The sequence below is a fragment of the Rhododendron vialii genome, chromosome 13a, assembly GCF_030253575.1.
Source record: "Rhododendron vialii isolate Sample 1 chromosome 13a, ASM3025357v1".
Taxonomy (NCBI): Eukaryota; Viridiplantae; Streptophyta; class Magnoliopsida; order Ericales; family Ericaceae; genus Rhododendron; species Rhododendron vialii.
Genome location: NC_080569.1, coordinates 4465824 through 4478904, shown reverse-complemented (window position 1 = coordinate 4478904; position 13081 = coordinate 4465824). Strand labels below are relative to the sequence as shown.

The following is a 13081-nucleotide window of genomic DNA, read 5'->3' as shown; positions in this document are numbered from 1 at the left end:
TTGAAGGATGATTTTGTAATTTATTTTCTTCAATTTTTTGTACTTTATGAGAAATTCATTGTTATTTTTAGAGATTTGGTCTCCAAATTTACTTTTGGGTCTCTAAAAATGGAGACCCCACCTCCATTTTGGAGACCGAATCTCTAAAACAAAAATGATGAATTCCTCCAAAATTATCATAAAGTACAAAAAATTGAAGAAAAGAGGGAGTAAATTATAAAATTTATCCTCAATATGACACATCTATTCTCCATTTTGTAATTTTGGAGATGGGTTGAAGATGAGCATCTCCAATCTGTAACCTTGTTGTTTTTTTTTTTTAACTGAAACCCAAAAGTTACATACTTACCCTTTAAAATACGCTCCACCCAGAGACTGAAACCTAAACCAAATTGATTTTTACTTAAAGCAAGACTCGAATTTGTAATCAAATACTAGAAGGATATTTTTGTCCCTCCTAAATTTATAACTATATCATTAATGACGTTTTTACTCAAGTTTGAGCTTTTTATTTTCTTACTCAAGTTTGAGCTTAGATACGTCGATTAACTTATTTAACTACTTCATTCAAAATGACACTTTTGTTCAAAATTCTACTTAAATTGAAGTATGAATAACGGCCGGAGCTTTTACAAGTTGTAAGTGGAACCTATAATGACCCAAAACCGAACCAAAATAAATTAATAAAGGTGCGCGCAAGCTGACCCGAACATCTTGTTATAGAACGTGAATGGATAGAAATTTGTGCCGTTTGCTAGCATATAATCTAACTTACTATATTTGCTTTAAAAAAAATAACGGTGTATGACAATAAAAACAAAAACAATTACGTGAATGGAAACTAGACCACTTTGAGCTTAACGACGGCCGAGTCCTTATCAAAGCAGTATCTCCTGAAATTCCCAAGTGTTCCCCACGCTGCAAGAATGGCGCGTGATCTCCAAACTGCCCCTTCATCATATATAAAACACAGAGCAAAAGGCCGCCTTTTGTTCCCGTGCCAACCTCCTCACCGATAATTGCCTACGGAGATGCCTGTATGGGAGCCCCGAAGGAAAACCCACCCTTATGTATGCAATCAGAAGATATACGCAAACACCATAGTTATGTGTCTATGTGGGTGTTAACGCTCATCTATATACACGCTTGTTCTGTTTCTTTTATCCTTTTTATTGCTTGGTAGAAGACATCTGCCCCGTCCCGCAATCGTCGAGCCGTGGTCTCAACTTTTGAGCTTTTTCCGATCTCAGGTGAGGATTTCAAATATCCATGTGGCGATTGTGCTTAAACTTTAAATGTTTTCTAGATTGTTGTAGCTTTGGATGTACGTCGTTTGTTATTGTTAATCTGAATAACCCATGTCGTGTTTGCTTTGGTTTTTGGTTATTCATAATCTTTATCGGCGGCTTCTCTCTCTCTCTCTCTCTCTCTCTCTCTCTATATATATATATATATATATATATATATATATGTACGTGTATTTTTTTTATAGGTCTGGGCCAACTTACACACAACTCGATTAATCTGGCGACCAATTGCACCGCTAGGCCCCAATGAAAGTTTGGGCATGGATTAGCTCCAAAAGAGTTGATAGGACCTAGGAGGTAACCTGATAACTTAGGAGGAAGCAAACCCTCAAGGCTCCAGCGTTGACCACCAAGCCAACCTAAGTATATACGTATATGAATAGTCACACAAAACCACTTATATATGTACATGAAATTGATGTTGGCACAACGTATTTTTCGGTGTTTGTAATGCTGGAATTTGGATAGCAGAAGCTCATTTTTTTGGTGCTTTGTATTCGTTGTCATTGGTGGTCATTTGGTTGACTTGTGGTATTGGATGGATCACTGTAGGCAAAAAGATCCCTATGGCTGATTCGAAAAGTTCCTATAATGATTCAATTAAGTCTTGTTAGTTTGATTGCGACGAGTTGGATCAAAGACTTGATACTTCTGGGGTTTGGACTTTCATATCAGTTTCTGTATATGCTGCCGAGTTTATCGATGTTTTGGAAGCTCTGAGATGATTGTCTCCCTGTCCCCTTTTGTTTGTGTGTGTGTGTTCAATTTGTACTTGAACATGTTGACGACAGTCATTTTGGCTTCTATGTGAATTCCTGACTGTAAACTTTGAAGGATTAGTTGCCTACTAATATAAGAAGTGAAAATAACAAAAATCATAAGGCTATATAGTATACTGTGATTGGGTTTCTATGTGCTATGATTTTTTTAACAAAGTTGGATAAACCTTGCCTTTCCTCTCGTGCTCTGGTTGGTGATTTTGTTTCTATAGAATTGTTTATTTTTGGCCTTGTAGATCTGGTTAGGTCTTGTTTGACTATGTAATTGCTAAGTACATCTCCACTGGAGTTGCCAAAATGGCATTGCCTTTCTTGTCCTGGTTGTTATATTCAAAGCAGAACGGCTTGATAGAATTATTGGAATACTGTATGTCTTGCATTAGAAACATTAGGCCTAGACCAAGCTCTATGCAGCCCGGTGATACTTCCGTAGGCTTGGGGTTGTGGGTATTCTAAAGCTGGATAATGCCATGAAGGCTTTCTATGTGAGCCCAGAAACTGGAAAATTTTCATCATAGGTTTTGTTCATTTATGGGGGTGGGAATTGTATCTGGACCCTCTTACCATGGATATGGCTTTGGATAGAATGAAGGAAATTGATCCATGTAGCTGACTCCCAGTAATTGGGAAGGCTTGTATGGAGGAGCAAGAGATAATGGTGACATTGGATGATGATTTTAGATGGTGACATATTGGTGCGGCTATTTTACTTTACCACAGCCGGCCAAGCTTCCAGCTATTTCCTCTTGCTATTTCCTCTTACTGTTTTCTTTTTTTGGTTAAGTATGCAAGTGTGTTTATGATGATATTCATTTCAAGTTTCCAGCTAGTTTTTATCTTTTAGTTCGAAGACTGAAAGATTAGTGTGTTTAACTGTCAAATTTTGGTAATGGGGCGCTTTCTTCTCTCTCTACTCCTTTTATAGTGTAGGTTTGCGAGTTTTGTTGTACATGCTAGCCTAACCTATTTTGGCTGTATATCTTTAACAGCTTGTTAAAGAGGTTTAAAAAGAATGGAAGCACACCGCTCTTTGTATATTCAGGGATCAAGTGCAAGCCAACTCAGCACCCCTGGTGCTTTTGGTGCACTTTCATCACCTTTACCAGTTCATCTTTCCACCTTTGAAGAGAAATATCCTAGCTTGCCTGATTCTCTGCTACTTTACATGCAAAGGGAACTTAATGCAAATCCTATGGCTTTTTACTCTTCTTTACCCTCTAACAATGGGGTTGTTGGTCATATGTTCTCATCGACGTCCGGATTTTCCAATGATTTTCATTTTCCTTCTGTTGGACCTCCTGAAAACCATTCAAGAAAGTCTGCCTATCTTTCTCAGTTATCAAATGCTGGGGCATTATTGCCGCTAACCACTTGTCATCCTAGAATGCTCCAATCTACACCATTGAACAACAGTGGTTCCTGGTTCACTGATCCGTTACCAGACTTTTTCAACTATCCCGTAAATACCCCTATCAAGATCAATCAAGTTGGAAGAAACAATAATGGTGGTTGTCCCATCCCAAGTGAAGACCATAGTAAGAGAAACGACTGGCAAGATTGGGCGGACGAGCTAATCCATGATGATGATTCCTTGACTGCTAATTGGAATGACCTTTTTGTTGACAGCAATGTTGAAGATTCACAGCCAAAGGTTGCAATTTCCTCACTAAACACTACTCTGTACACTTCCATTTTTGATACATGCACTCCCTTTTTTTTTTGTCTTCATTCATCTGAATTTGCAATATTGCCCTTTTATTTGTTCAGTTTTCACCTATGAAGGGGTAATGATGTAAACTCAGATATATAAAGACAAAAGTCATGTAGTTAGAAAAGTGGGGTGTGCGAAAATCAAAACCCTGCGGGAAAACATCTCAATTTCCTAATCTTTTCACTCTTTGTTTCCAAATTAAACGGGAAACGTGTGATAGCTTGTATGATTTGTATTGCTTTCTGTTTTTCTTTGATTGTAGATGGCTTATCAGGTGATGGAATCATCTACAAATTTTTTGGCACCCCATCCCCAAGTACTCCAGATTCCAACTTCTTCTCGGCAGTCTTCTTGTGCTAATAACTCCACATCCTCACCAAGTGGTGCATCAACTAAACAGCGCATGCGTTGGACGCCTGAACTCCATGAGGCCTTTGTTGAAGCAGTCACTAAGCTTGGTGGCAGTGAAAGTGTGTACAGCTTTTTGCCTTAGACTACTTCTTAATCTCATTTGCCTCTAAAAGTGGGGTGACCCATTTCCATTAACTTGTTCACTGTGAACTACAGAAGCTACTCCTAAGTGTGTACTGAATGACATGAAAGTTGAACGTTTGACAATTTATCATGTGAAGAGCCACCTGCAGGTGTGTTTCATCTATTTTTTCCATTTTGTATTTACTTTGTACTGTTATTTGCACCATTCATCTGGTGAATTTTCTTGCTTAATTGCAGAAGTATAGAACAGCTAGATACAGACCAGAGTCATCAGAAGGTGAATAAGAATAGCTTCCTGATATTCTTTTCTGTTTATGAACTTGTACTGCATAAGCTTCTTTGCATTTGCGGAGGAATTCCATTTCTTCTGTGATTTCAGCACAACTATGGTTATTATGTTGTATGCTTTGCTGTTGAAGCATTGGAAGTTGGAACAACACGAGATGAGTGAAACATCAACTCCACTCTGTACTTATACAAGCGAGCTCTTAAAATAAAGACAAACTTTAATGCCTTCACTTAGAATCTTGGATGATAAATTTAGTAGTGAAGGTCTGTTAGTTTCTTTGTGTAGTTTCTTTTTGCTTCTTTTGGATTTTTGTGTTAGAACAATTTAATTGTTGCTTGTTACAAGTCTCAGCTGTTTGATCTTTTCAGTGTTCAATTCCTTTGTATTATCCAGTGTTTCTTCCGGGGGAAAAAAATTATTTGGTGTTGCAATTGTAAGTGTCATTTCAAGAAGTTTGTGTTTTTTGGCTCAACTTCTGTTTTTCTGAAACATCTGTCAGTGGCATAGATTCTCAATTCACTGTGATTCTCCTTCTCCTGTTATCTGAGTTTGCTTTCCTTGTTCTGTAAACTGTAGATCTTCAATGTACTATTTTTATATGATATCTATGATCGCTATCAATGTTAGTGTCGTTCACATTGATGCTTATTATGGTTCTGTACATCCTGTGATGCTCAACTCTTAGTATTCTATTATGGAATTGTAATTGTCTTCAGGAGTCCAGTCAACTCATGTCATATTTCTTTTTGTTTTTTCAACTCCAATTTCTGTGCTTCATGGGCGGCTCCACCATTAAACGAGGGGGTTCAAGCAAACCCCCCGGGTTCAGAAAATGTGCTGAATTTTTTATATTTTTTGATATGTAATTTGATTTTTCTTTAGTATTGTGTGCATGGATAGTAGTACAAACTACAAAGTCAGAATGGATAAAATTCACTTATAATAATTAGATAGTATAGCTCAACAAAATAACACAAACCAGGCCGAATAAATTTCTAACTATGCTAAAAAACTTCAGTTTTTAGAGTCTCATATCCCAAAAAATTTCTATCGTTTTGTCACCGCTAACTCAAATCCTAGAGCCGTCCATGCTGTGCTTAGTTTAATTTCCCCTTTGGTGTTTATATGTCACTTGTTTGCCTTCTATGGGGGATAATAAGTGAAAGACATCCATGTCACAATTCCTCATGAAGCTGGTCATTTGTTGATTTGCAGGATCTTCAGAGAAAAAGTTGGCTCCAATTCAGGAAGTGTCATCTCCGGACTTGAAAACGTAAGTAGATTGACTTGGAAGTTACTAAACATCTATCTTCCATGCAACTCAGCCTTTTCTTCTTTGCTTGAAGGGATTTGATTGAATATCATACTTCTCTTTAGAATTTTGGGATTTGGTAGTTGTGATTAATCTATGTTTTCAGAGACAGTCCTTCACCCATTGTAGCTTCGGTAAGTGAATACGCCTGCTTTTTAATTCGTAGTAAGTGACAACATAGAAGGAAAATGTTTGCTATGGGACATGATAATGGTGGGGGTTAGAGGTGATGATTGAAAAACAGAACGAGTTCTTGCAAGAAAGTTTTATTCTAGCTTAAGCAGTTATACACAACTTTCTTTGTCGATATTGGTGGTGCTTTGTAGCTTCTAAAATTTATTTCACCATTGTCAGTCATTTACTGTTTCATTCGTCTCAATATTTTAACTTCTTGGTGCATTTTAGCCTACTAGATGATATTTTGTGTCAGGCTGTTTCAATATACAGTAAGTTACTCGTGCGAATTTATTCAGACCTCTGACATTTATGTGAACAGGGGTACTGAGATCACTGAAGCACTACGGTTACAGATGGAGCTCCAGAAACACCTGCATGAACAGTTAGAGGTATGGATTTGTCTTTACACAAATCGAGTTCAGTTTCACTTGATCTTCACCTATTGGAATTCTGCCGACCAGTTTGGTAGCAGTTTGATGCATGCCTTGAAAATCAGCTGTTAATTTTTGTTCTGCCAGCTTAATAGTTAAGGCTCAAACAACCAATGAAATTGTAGAAATCAAGTAACAGTTTACCTTGAATAGTTTTTCTGTTCCCGGGTGGCATATTATTTTACTTCTCCCATTCCTCTTTCTTGTCTTAAACCAGTTCTGAGTTCATCAATTCCTTTTTTTATTTCACTCTGGTGCCCCTTCGGTTAGCCATCCCTAGACGCAGACACCTCCCGTTTGAGCACCACTTTTTTTGGGGGTTGTAATCTGAAGTGAGTTGTTGGACGTAATCTATTGTCTTCTAGTATCGTTTTCTTATGTATAAACTTTTGTAGTTTTCAGATGGTATATGTGGCTTAAAAAGTGTCAAGACTTTGTTTGGGTTTTCTTTCCTCATAATTGTCGAGTGTCTCTTGGTCATTGACTCATTTACGGATTGTTATTATTGTCATCTACATACTTATGATGGCTTGCTGGAGAGTCTAGTCCAGTTTTAGAAGCATTATATTAGTAAGAGCTGAAGTAGAAGGGAAGCGCGCAATTAAATGATGCTAAAGGGGAAACAAGTTACGTGAGAACGCTTGCTAATCATGGTTGGTTTGTTTACTGGACCTACATTAGCAATCCCTAGAAGGCCTGAGATGTTTTAATTGGTTCAGTTCAAAGGCTAGAGATTCTATCGAGATGGTACATAAATCTCATTATCTCCCCTAAAGTGCAACAACCGAAAATCCCCTTAATATGCCTCTGAGAGCAAAGTTTCTGAAATCCGAACTGTACATCTCGTGGCATTTTCACATGTTCAACAGATGTCTCTAGAAACTTGACGAGAAAATGATTCGTGGCTGAGTGCTCTAGCAACCATGACATTGTTTCGTAGCCACCTGTTGACTTTTGTGGCTCCAACCCATGCCTGCATTTGCTCAGCAGACAAGGAGCCTCCCAAATCTTTGACTGATATCCTCCAGTATCCTTCAGCCTCCTTTGTGGAAAATGAAGGGAGACTACCGTGGCAAATGAACAGGGTCTCATCTGGCTATAAATGGAGACCTTTGGTTCAGAGTGTTGTATTAGAAATCAGAGAGAAGAGAGTGATACACGAGTAGATTGTGAGGCAATACTGTGTGAGTCTGAGTGATTGTTGTAATCCTCCTCCAGTAAATATAGTGAATCCGCTGCCCCTCCGTGGATGTACCCGATTATTGAGGAACCACGTAAATCCTTGTGTTTCTCTGTGTTGTGTGTTTGTGTTTGCTTGGTTTGACTCTGGTTTAGCACTACAATTGGTATCAGAGCTCGTAGCGTAGAACCAAGAACACAAAAACCACCATAGTTTCCGACTCTGCTTCTCAGTCCGTGTTCTGTCCGAGTCACAGAGCCACGTTTTTTTTTGATCCAAGAATCCGTTTGACCACTGAGTCTTGTGCGTCCTTGCGAGACGATTCCAACGCACCAAGACCCATCGGAAACGGAGTAACAACGAGGTCACACGCTCCGTTCGACGGTTGAGCGTGAAAGAAGCTGCTGCTCGCCGGATCTGTTTTTTTTATCTTTTCAGAAAACAGAGTTTTTTTTTACTTTAATATCTGTAAGGAGGAAAACCAGGTGCTGGTTTTTGACTAGTCAAAGCCAGGGGAAATTATCCAGTGCTACTGGCTCACCTAGGGACGCTGATGTCAGCTTGACATCATCGATCCAGAAGCTTCAGAAGGCCAGAAGGTTACGCCAGGCAGCACGCCACGTGTCACCCAGTCAGCAGACACGTCATCTGCCACATCATCAGAGAGGCTGAGTCATCAGCCACGTATTCAGCCACGTGTCTTTCCACGTCAGCGCCAGGTGTGCGCCACATCAGCAAAAAGGCCCAGTCATTAGCGCCCAGTCAGCATTTATTGCTGAGTCAGCAGGTCCAGTCAGTCCTAACCAGAGGGAATATTCTCTGATCCAAGGAATATTCCAGAAGGTGTTATTTTGCGATTTCGGAGCCATTTCAACTCTGATTTGCGCAAGTGAGTAGTCGTTCCTGACTATTCTCGACGTTCCGGATCCAACGCCGCACTCCGTTTTCCGCAACTCAGCTCTGACATTGGTGTTTTGTCCGTTGGTTGGCTAAAAAGCGCCGTTTTTTGGTGTTTTTGTGCACCGGATATTCACGTGGGTGGAGTTTAAGGAGTTCTAATGGCGGAAGAAGAGTTTAAGGAGACCTCGGAAGTTTCTTCATCTGCAGAGAAGAATACCGAGCATCCCAAGGTCACTTCGAGCAGTTATGGGCAAAGGAATACGGTTTCCAATGCTAAGTTCGAGGTGGAGAAATTTGACGGAACAAGTAACTTCGGCATGTGGCAATGCGAAGTTTTGGATGTTCTGTATCAACAGGAGTTGGATATTACGTTAGAGGAGAGGCCGAACGACATTTCAGACAAGGATTGGATAAAGCTTAATCGCCAAGCTTGTGGCACCATCAGACTTTGTCTTACGAAGGATCAGAAATACTTCGTGATGAAGGAAACGTTAGCTAAAGAGCTATGGGAGAAATTGGAAAACAAGTACATGACGAAGAGTATTGAGAATCGGTTGTATCTCAAAAAGAAGCTCTACGGGTTCCAGTACGTGCAAGGTACGACTATGAACCAACACTTGAACAATTTCAATAAGATTTTGTCTGATTTGCAAAATCTAGACGTTTCCATAGAAGATGAGGATAAAGCTTTACTGTTGTTAAATTCATTGCCTGATACTTATGATCATTTGACTACTACTTTATTGTACGGTAAAGAAGAAATCAAGTTTAATGACGTTTCAAATGCTTTGATGAATAACGAGGTACGGAAGAGGGATCAGCAAGCTCACCGTGACCCGTCCGCATCAGCTTTGACAACAAGAGGCAGAACCGACACTAGGAGGACTGGTGGTGGAGGGCGAAGGAGGTCTCGCTCAAAATCAAGGGGGAAGTCTGTAGAGAGAAGATTGGGGAAAGACGAGTGTGCCCTTTGTCGTCAAAAGGGGCACTGGAAGAAAGATTGTCCGAACAAACAACCAGCTGCAAATGTTGCAGAGGAGACAGAGGATGATCTAGAGTCAGCACTATTAGTTTCATCATCACCTGGCCATTCAGATGAGTGGATACTAGATTCGGGATGTTCCTACCACATGTGTCCCAACAGGGACTGGTTCTCGAGTTTTCAAGATCTCGATGGAGGAGTTGTTTTGCTAGGCGATAACACCGCTTGCAAAGTCCAAGGGATAGGTTCAATCCGTTTGAAGTTGCATGATGGGACGTTTAGGGTGCTAACAGACGTTCGGTATGTTCCGGACTTGAAGAAGAATCTCATTTCGCTTGGAGCCTTTGATGTGAAAGGATACAAGATTACGATGATGGGTGGAGTGCTAAAGATAGTTCGAGGGGCGCTCATTGTCTTGAAAGGTAGCCGAAAAGGAAACTTGTATTTCCTAGACGGTTGCACAGTCACAGGGAGAGTGGCCGTTACTACTAGCTCAGACGAAGACGATGCATCCAAGCTATGGCACATGCGTTTAGGGCATGCTGGCGAGAAGGCCTTACAGGGTTTAGTAAGGCAAGGCTTGTTGAAAGGGGCCAAGACAGGGAAAGTTGGCTTCTGTGAGCATTGTATATTGGGCAAACAAACTCGAGTCAAGTTTGGCACTGGAGTTCACCGCACAGAGGGGATTCTTGACTATGTTCATTCAGATGTTTGGGGGCCGACCAAAAATGTAACTTTGGGAGGCAAACGATGGTTCGTGACATTTATTGATGATTTCTCCAGACGTGTCTGGGTTTATACCATGAGGCACAAGTATGAGGTCCTTCCAATCTTCCTTCAGTGGAAGAAAATGATGGAGACGCAGACAGGAAGGAAAATCAAGAAGCTGAGGTCAGATAACGGTGGCGAGTACAAGTCAGATCCTTTTCTCCAAGTCTGTCGGGAGGAGGGGATAGTCAGACACTTCACAGTTGCGGGGACGCCGCAGCAGAATGGAGTAGCAGAGCGCATGAATCGTACTTTGGTGGAGAAAGTTCGGTGCATGTTGTCAAATGCCGGGCTTAGCAAGGCGTTCTGGGGTGAGGCTCTCAAATATGCCTCCCATCTTGTCAACCGTTTACCGTCAGCAGCAATCGGAGGGAAAACTCCGATGGAGGTATGGTTTGAGAAACCAGTTACAGATTATGATTCATTACATGTTTGGGGTTGTTCTGCTTACTATCATGTAACTGAGTCCAAGTTAGATCCACGAGCCAAGAAAGCTGTTTTCTTGGGTTTCACTTCAGGTGTTAAGGGATACAGGCTCTGGTGTCCCGAGTCCAGGAAGGTGATTCTAAGTAGGGATGTTACTTTCGACGAATCTGCTATGTTACAGCAGGTTCCTTCCAAGGAGAATGTGGAGCCGAATGCCCAGCAGCAGGTGGAGCATTCAGAACAGGTGGAGGTTGAGACTCCCCTTGTTCCAGCCAAGACTGTTCAGACAGTCAGCCGTCCTGAGGATCAACCCGTTGATCAGGATGTCATTATTGAAGAGGAGGCTTCATTACAGGAAATACCACAGCAGCCAGAATCCATTGCAACCAGCAGACCGAGGCGGGAAATCCGGAAACCTGCTCGATATGCTGATACAGTAGCTTATGCACTTCCAGTGACAGACGATGATGTCCCCTCCACTTACCGGGAGGCAGTGCAGTGTACAGATAGTAACAAGTGGAAAGAGGCAATGGATGAGGAGATGGGTTCACTCTCCAAGAATCAGACATGGGATTTGGTTCAACTTCCCAAGGGCAAGAAATCTATTGGCTGCAAGTGGGTTTATGCGAAGAAGGAAGGTACAGGATCTGAGAAAGTCAGGTTCAAAGCAAGATTGGTAGCCAAGGGTTACGCACAGACAGAGGGGATCGACTACAACGAGGTGTTCTCCCCTGTCGTCAAACATTCGTCGATCAGGATCTTGCTTGCATTGGTAGCACAGTTTGACCTTGAGTTAGCCCAACTCGATGTCAAGACCGCTTTTCTACACAGAGATCTGGATGAGGAGATCTATATGGCTCAACCAGATGGTTACAGAATTGCAGGAAAGGAGAATTGGGCTTGTAAACTGAAGAAGTCGCTATATGGGTTGAAACAGTCGCCGAGACAGTGGTACAAGCGCTTCGATCGGTTTATGATGGAGCAGGGGTACACAAGAAGTCACTTTGACCATTGTGTTTACTTCTGCAAACTCCCGGATGGATCATTTGTCTATTTGCTCTTATATGTAGATGACATGCTGATTGCATGTAAGAGCAAGGTGGAGATTGACAGACTGAAGGCTCAACTCAGTAAGGAGTTTGACATGAAGGATCTCGGGGAGGCAAAGAAAATACTCGGCATGGAAATTCAGCGGGACAAGGCGAAAGGCACAGTTTGTTTGACTCAGACGCAGTATCTGAAGCGAGTGTTGCAGAGATTTGGGATTGACAGGAAAGCCAAACCTGTCAGTACACCTTTGGCCGCTCATTTTAAACTTAGTGCATCGATGTCGCCGCAGAAGGAAGACGAACGGAAGCAAATGGCTCAGGTTCCTTATGCCAATGCTGTGGGAGCTTTGATGTATGCTATGGTTTGTACGAGGCCGGACATTTCACAAGCAGTTAGCATGGTCAGTCGATACATGCACAATCCAGGGAAAGAGCACTGGCAGGCTGTGAAATGGATTCTACGGTATTTTCAGGGTACTGTGGATGTTGGATTGAAGTACGAGAGAAACAGAAAACTTGGTCAGCATTTGGTTGGTTACGTGGATTCCGATTATGCTGGTGACCTAGATAAGCGACGGTCGACTACAGGGTATGTGTTTACACTTGCTGGAGGGCCAATCAGTTTGAGGTCAACGTTACAGTCAACGGTGGCTTTGTCTACTACAGAGGCAGAGTATATGGCAGTGACAGAGGCTTTCAAGGAAGCTATTTGGGTACATGGTTTGATTGAGGACTTGGGAATTGTTCAAGAAAACGTGGAGGTTTTTTGTGACAGTCAGAGTGCCATCTGTTTGGCGAAAAACCAGGTTTACCATTCCCGCACCAAGCATATCGATGTTCGGTTTCATTTCATCAGGGAGATTGTAGAGGAAGGGGATGTTCTTCTTCAGAAGATTCCGACTGCAGATAACCCTGCGGATATGCTCACCAAAGTGGTTGCAGGGATCAAGTTCCAACATTGCTTGGACTTGATCAACATCTCTCGAGCAGTGCGCGCCTAAGGGCGCAGAGGGCAGTGTTGATTCAATGATTGTCGCCAAGGTGGAGATTGTTGACTTTTGTGGCTCCAACCCATGCCTGCATTTGCTCAGCAGACAAGGAGCCTCCCAAATCTTTGACTGATATCCTCCAGTATCCTTCAGCCTCCTTTGTGGAAAATGAAGGGAGACTACCGTGGCAAATGAACAGGGTCTCATCTGGCTATAAATGGAGACCTTTGGTTCAGAGTGTTGTATTAGAAATCAGAGAGAAGAGAGTGATACACGAGTAGATTGT

At 41.6% G+C, this 13081-nt stretch overlaps 1 protein-coding gene across 1 annotated transcript; it reads left to right on the top strand.

The window, feature by feature from the left end:
• Positions 1-3098: 3098 nt before the first annotated feature.
• Positions 3099-7058, top strand: LOC131313798 (protein PHOSPHATE STARVATION RESPONSE 1-like). The gene is made up of 8 exons (XM_058342307.1): positions 3099-3737; positions 4060-4267; positions 4365-4441; positions 4530-4569; positions 5797-5854; positions 6000-6027; positions 6367-6459; positions 6897-7058. The coding sequence occupies exons 1-8, from the start codon at positions 3099-3101 to the stop codon at positions 7056-7058; spliced, it is 1305 nt and encodes a 434-aa protein (XP_058198290.1).
• The last annotated feature ends 6023 nt before the right edge of the window (positions 7059-13081 follow it).

Bases quoted from the DNA above. Each gene is read 5' to 3' on its own strand.
- LOC131313798 (XM_058342307.1), top strand. From the start codon at position 3,099: ATGGAAGCACACCGCTCTTTGTATATTCAGGGATCAAGTGCAAGCCAA. The intron at 4,570-5,796 runs GTGAATAAGAAT...GTTGATTTGCAG, and splicing joins CAGACCAGAGTCATCAGAAG to GATCTTCAGAGAAAAAGTTG. The intron at 6,460-6,896 runs GTATGGATTTGT...AAACTTTTGTAG, and splicing joins ACCTGCATGAACAGTTAGAG to TTTTCAGATGGTATATGTGG.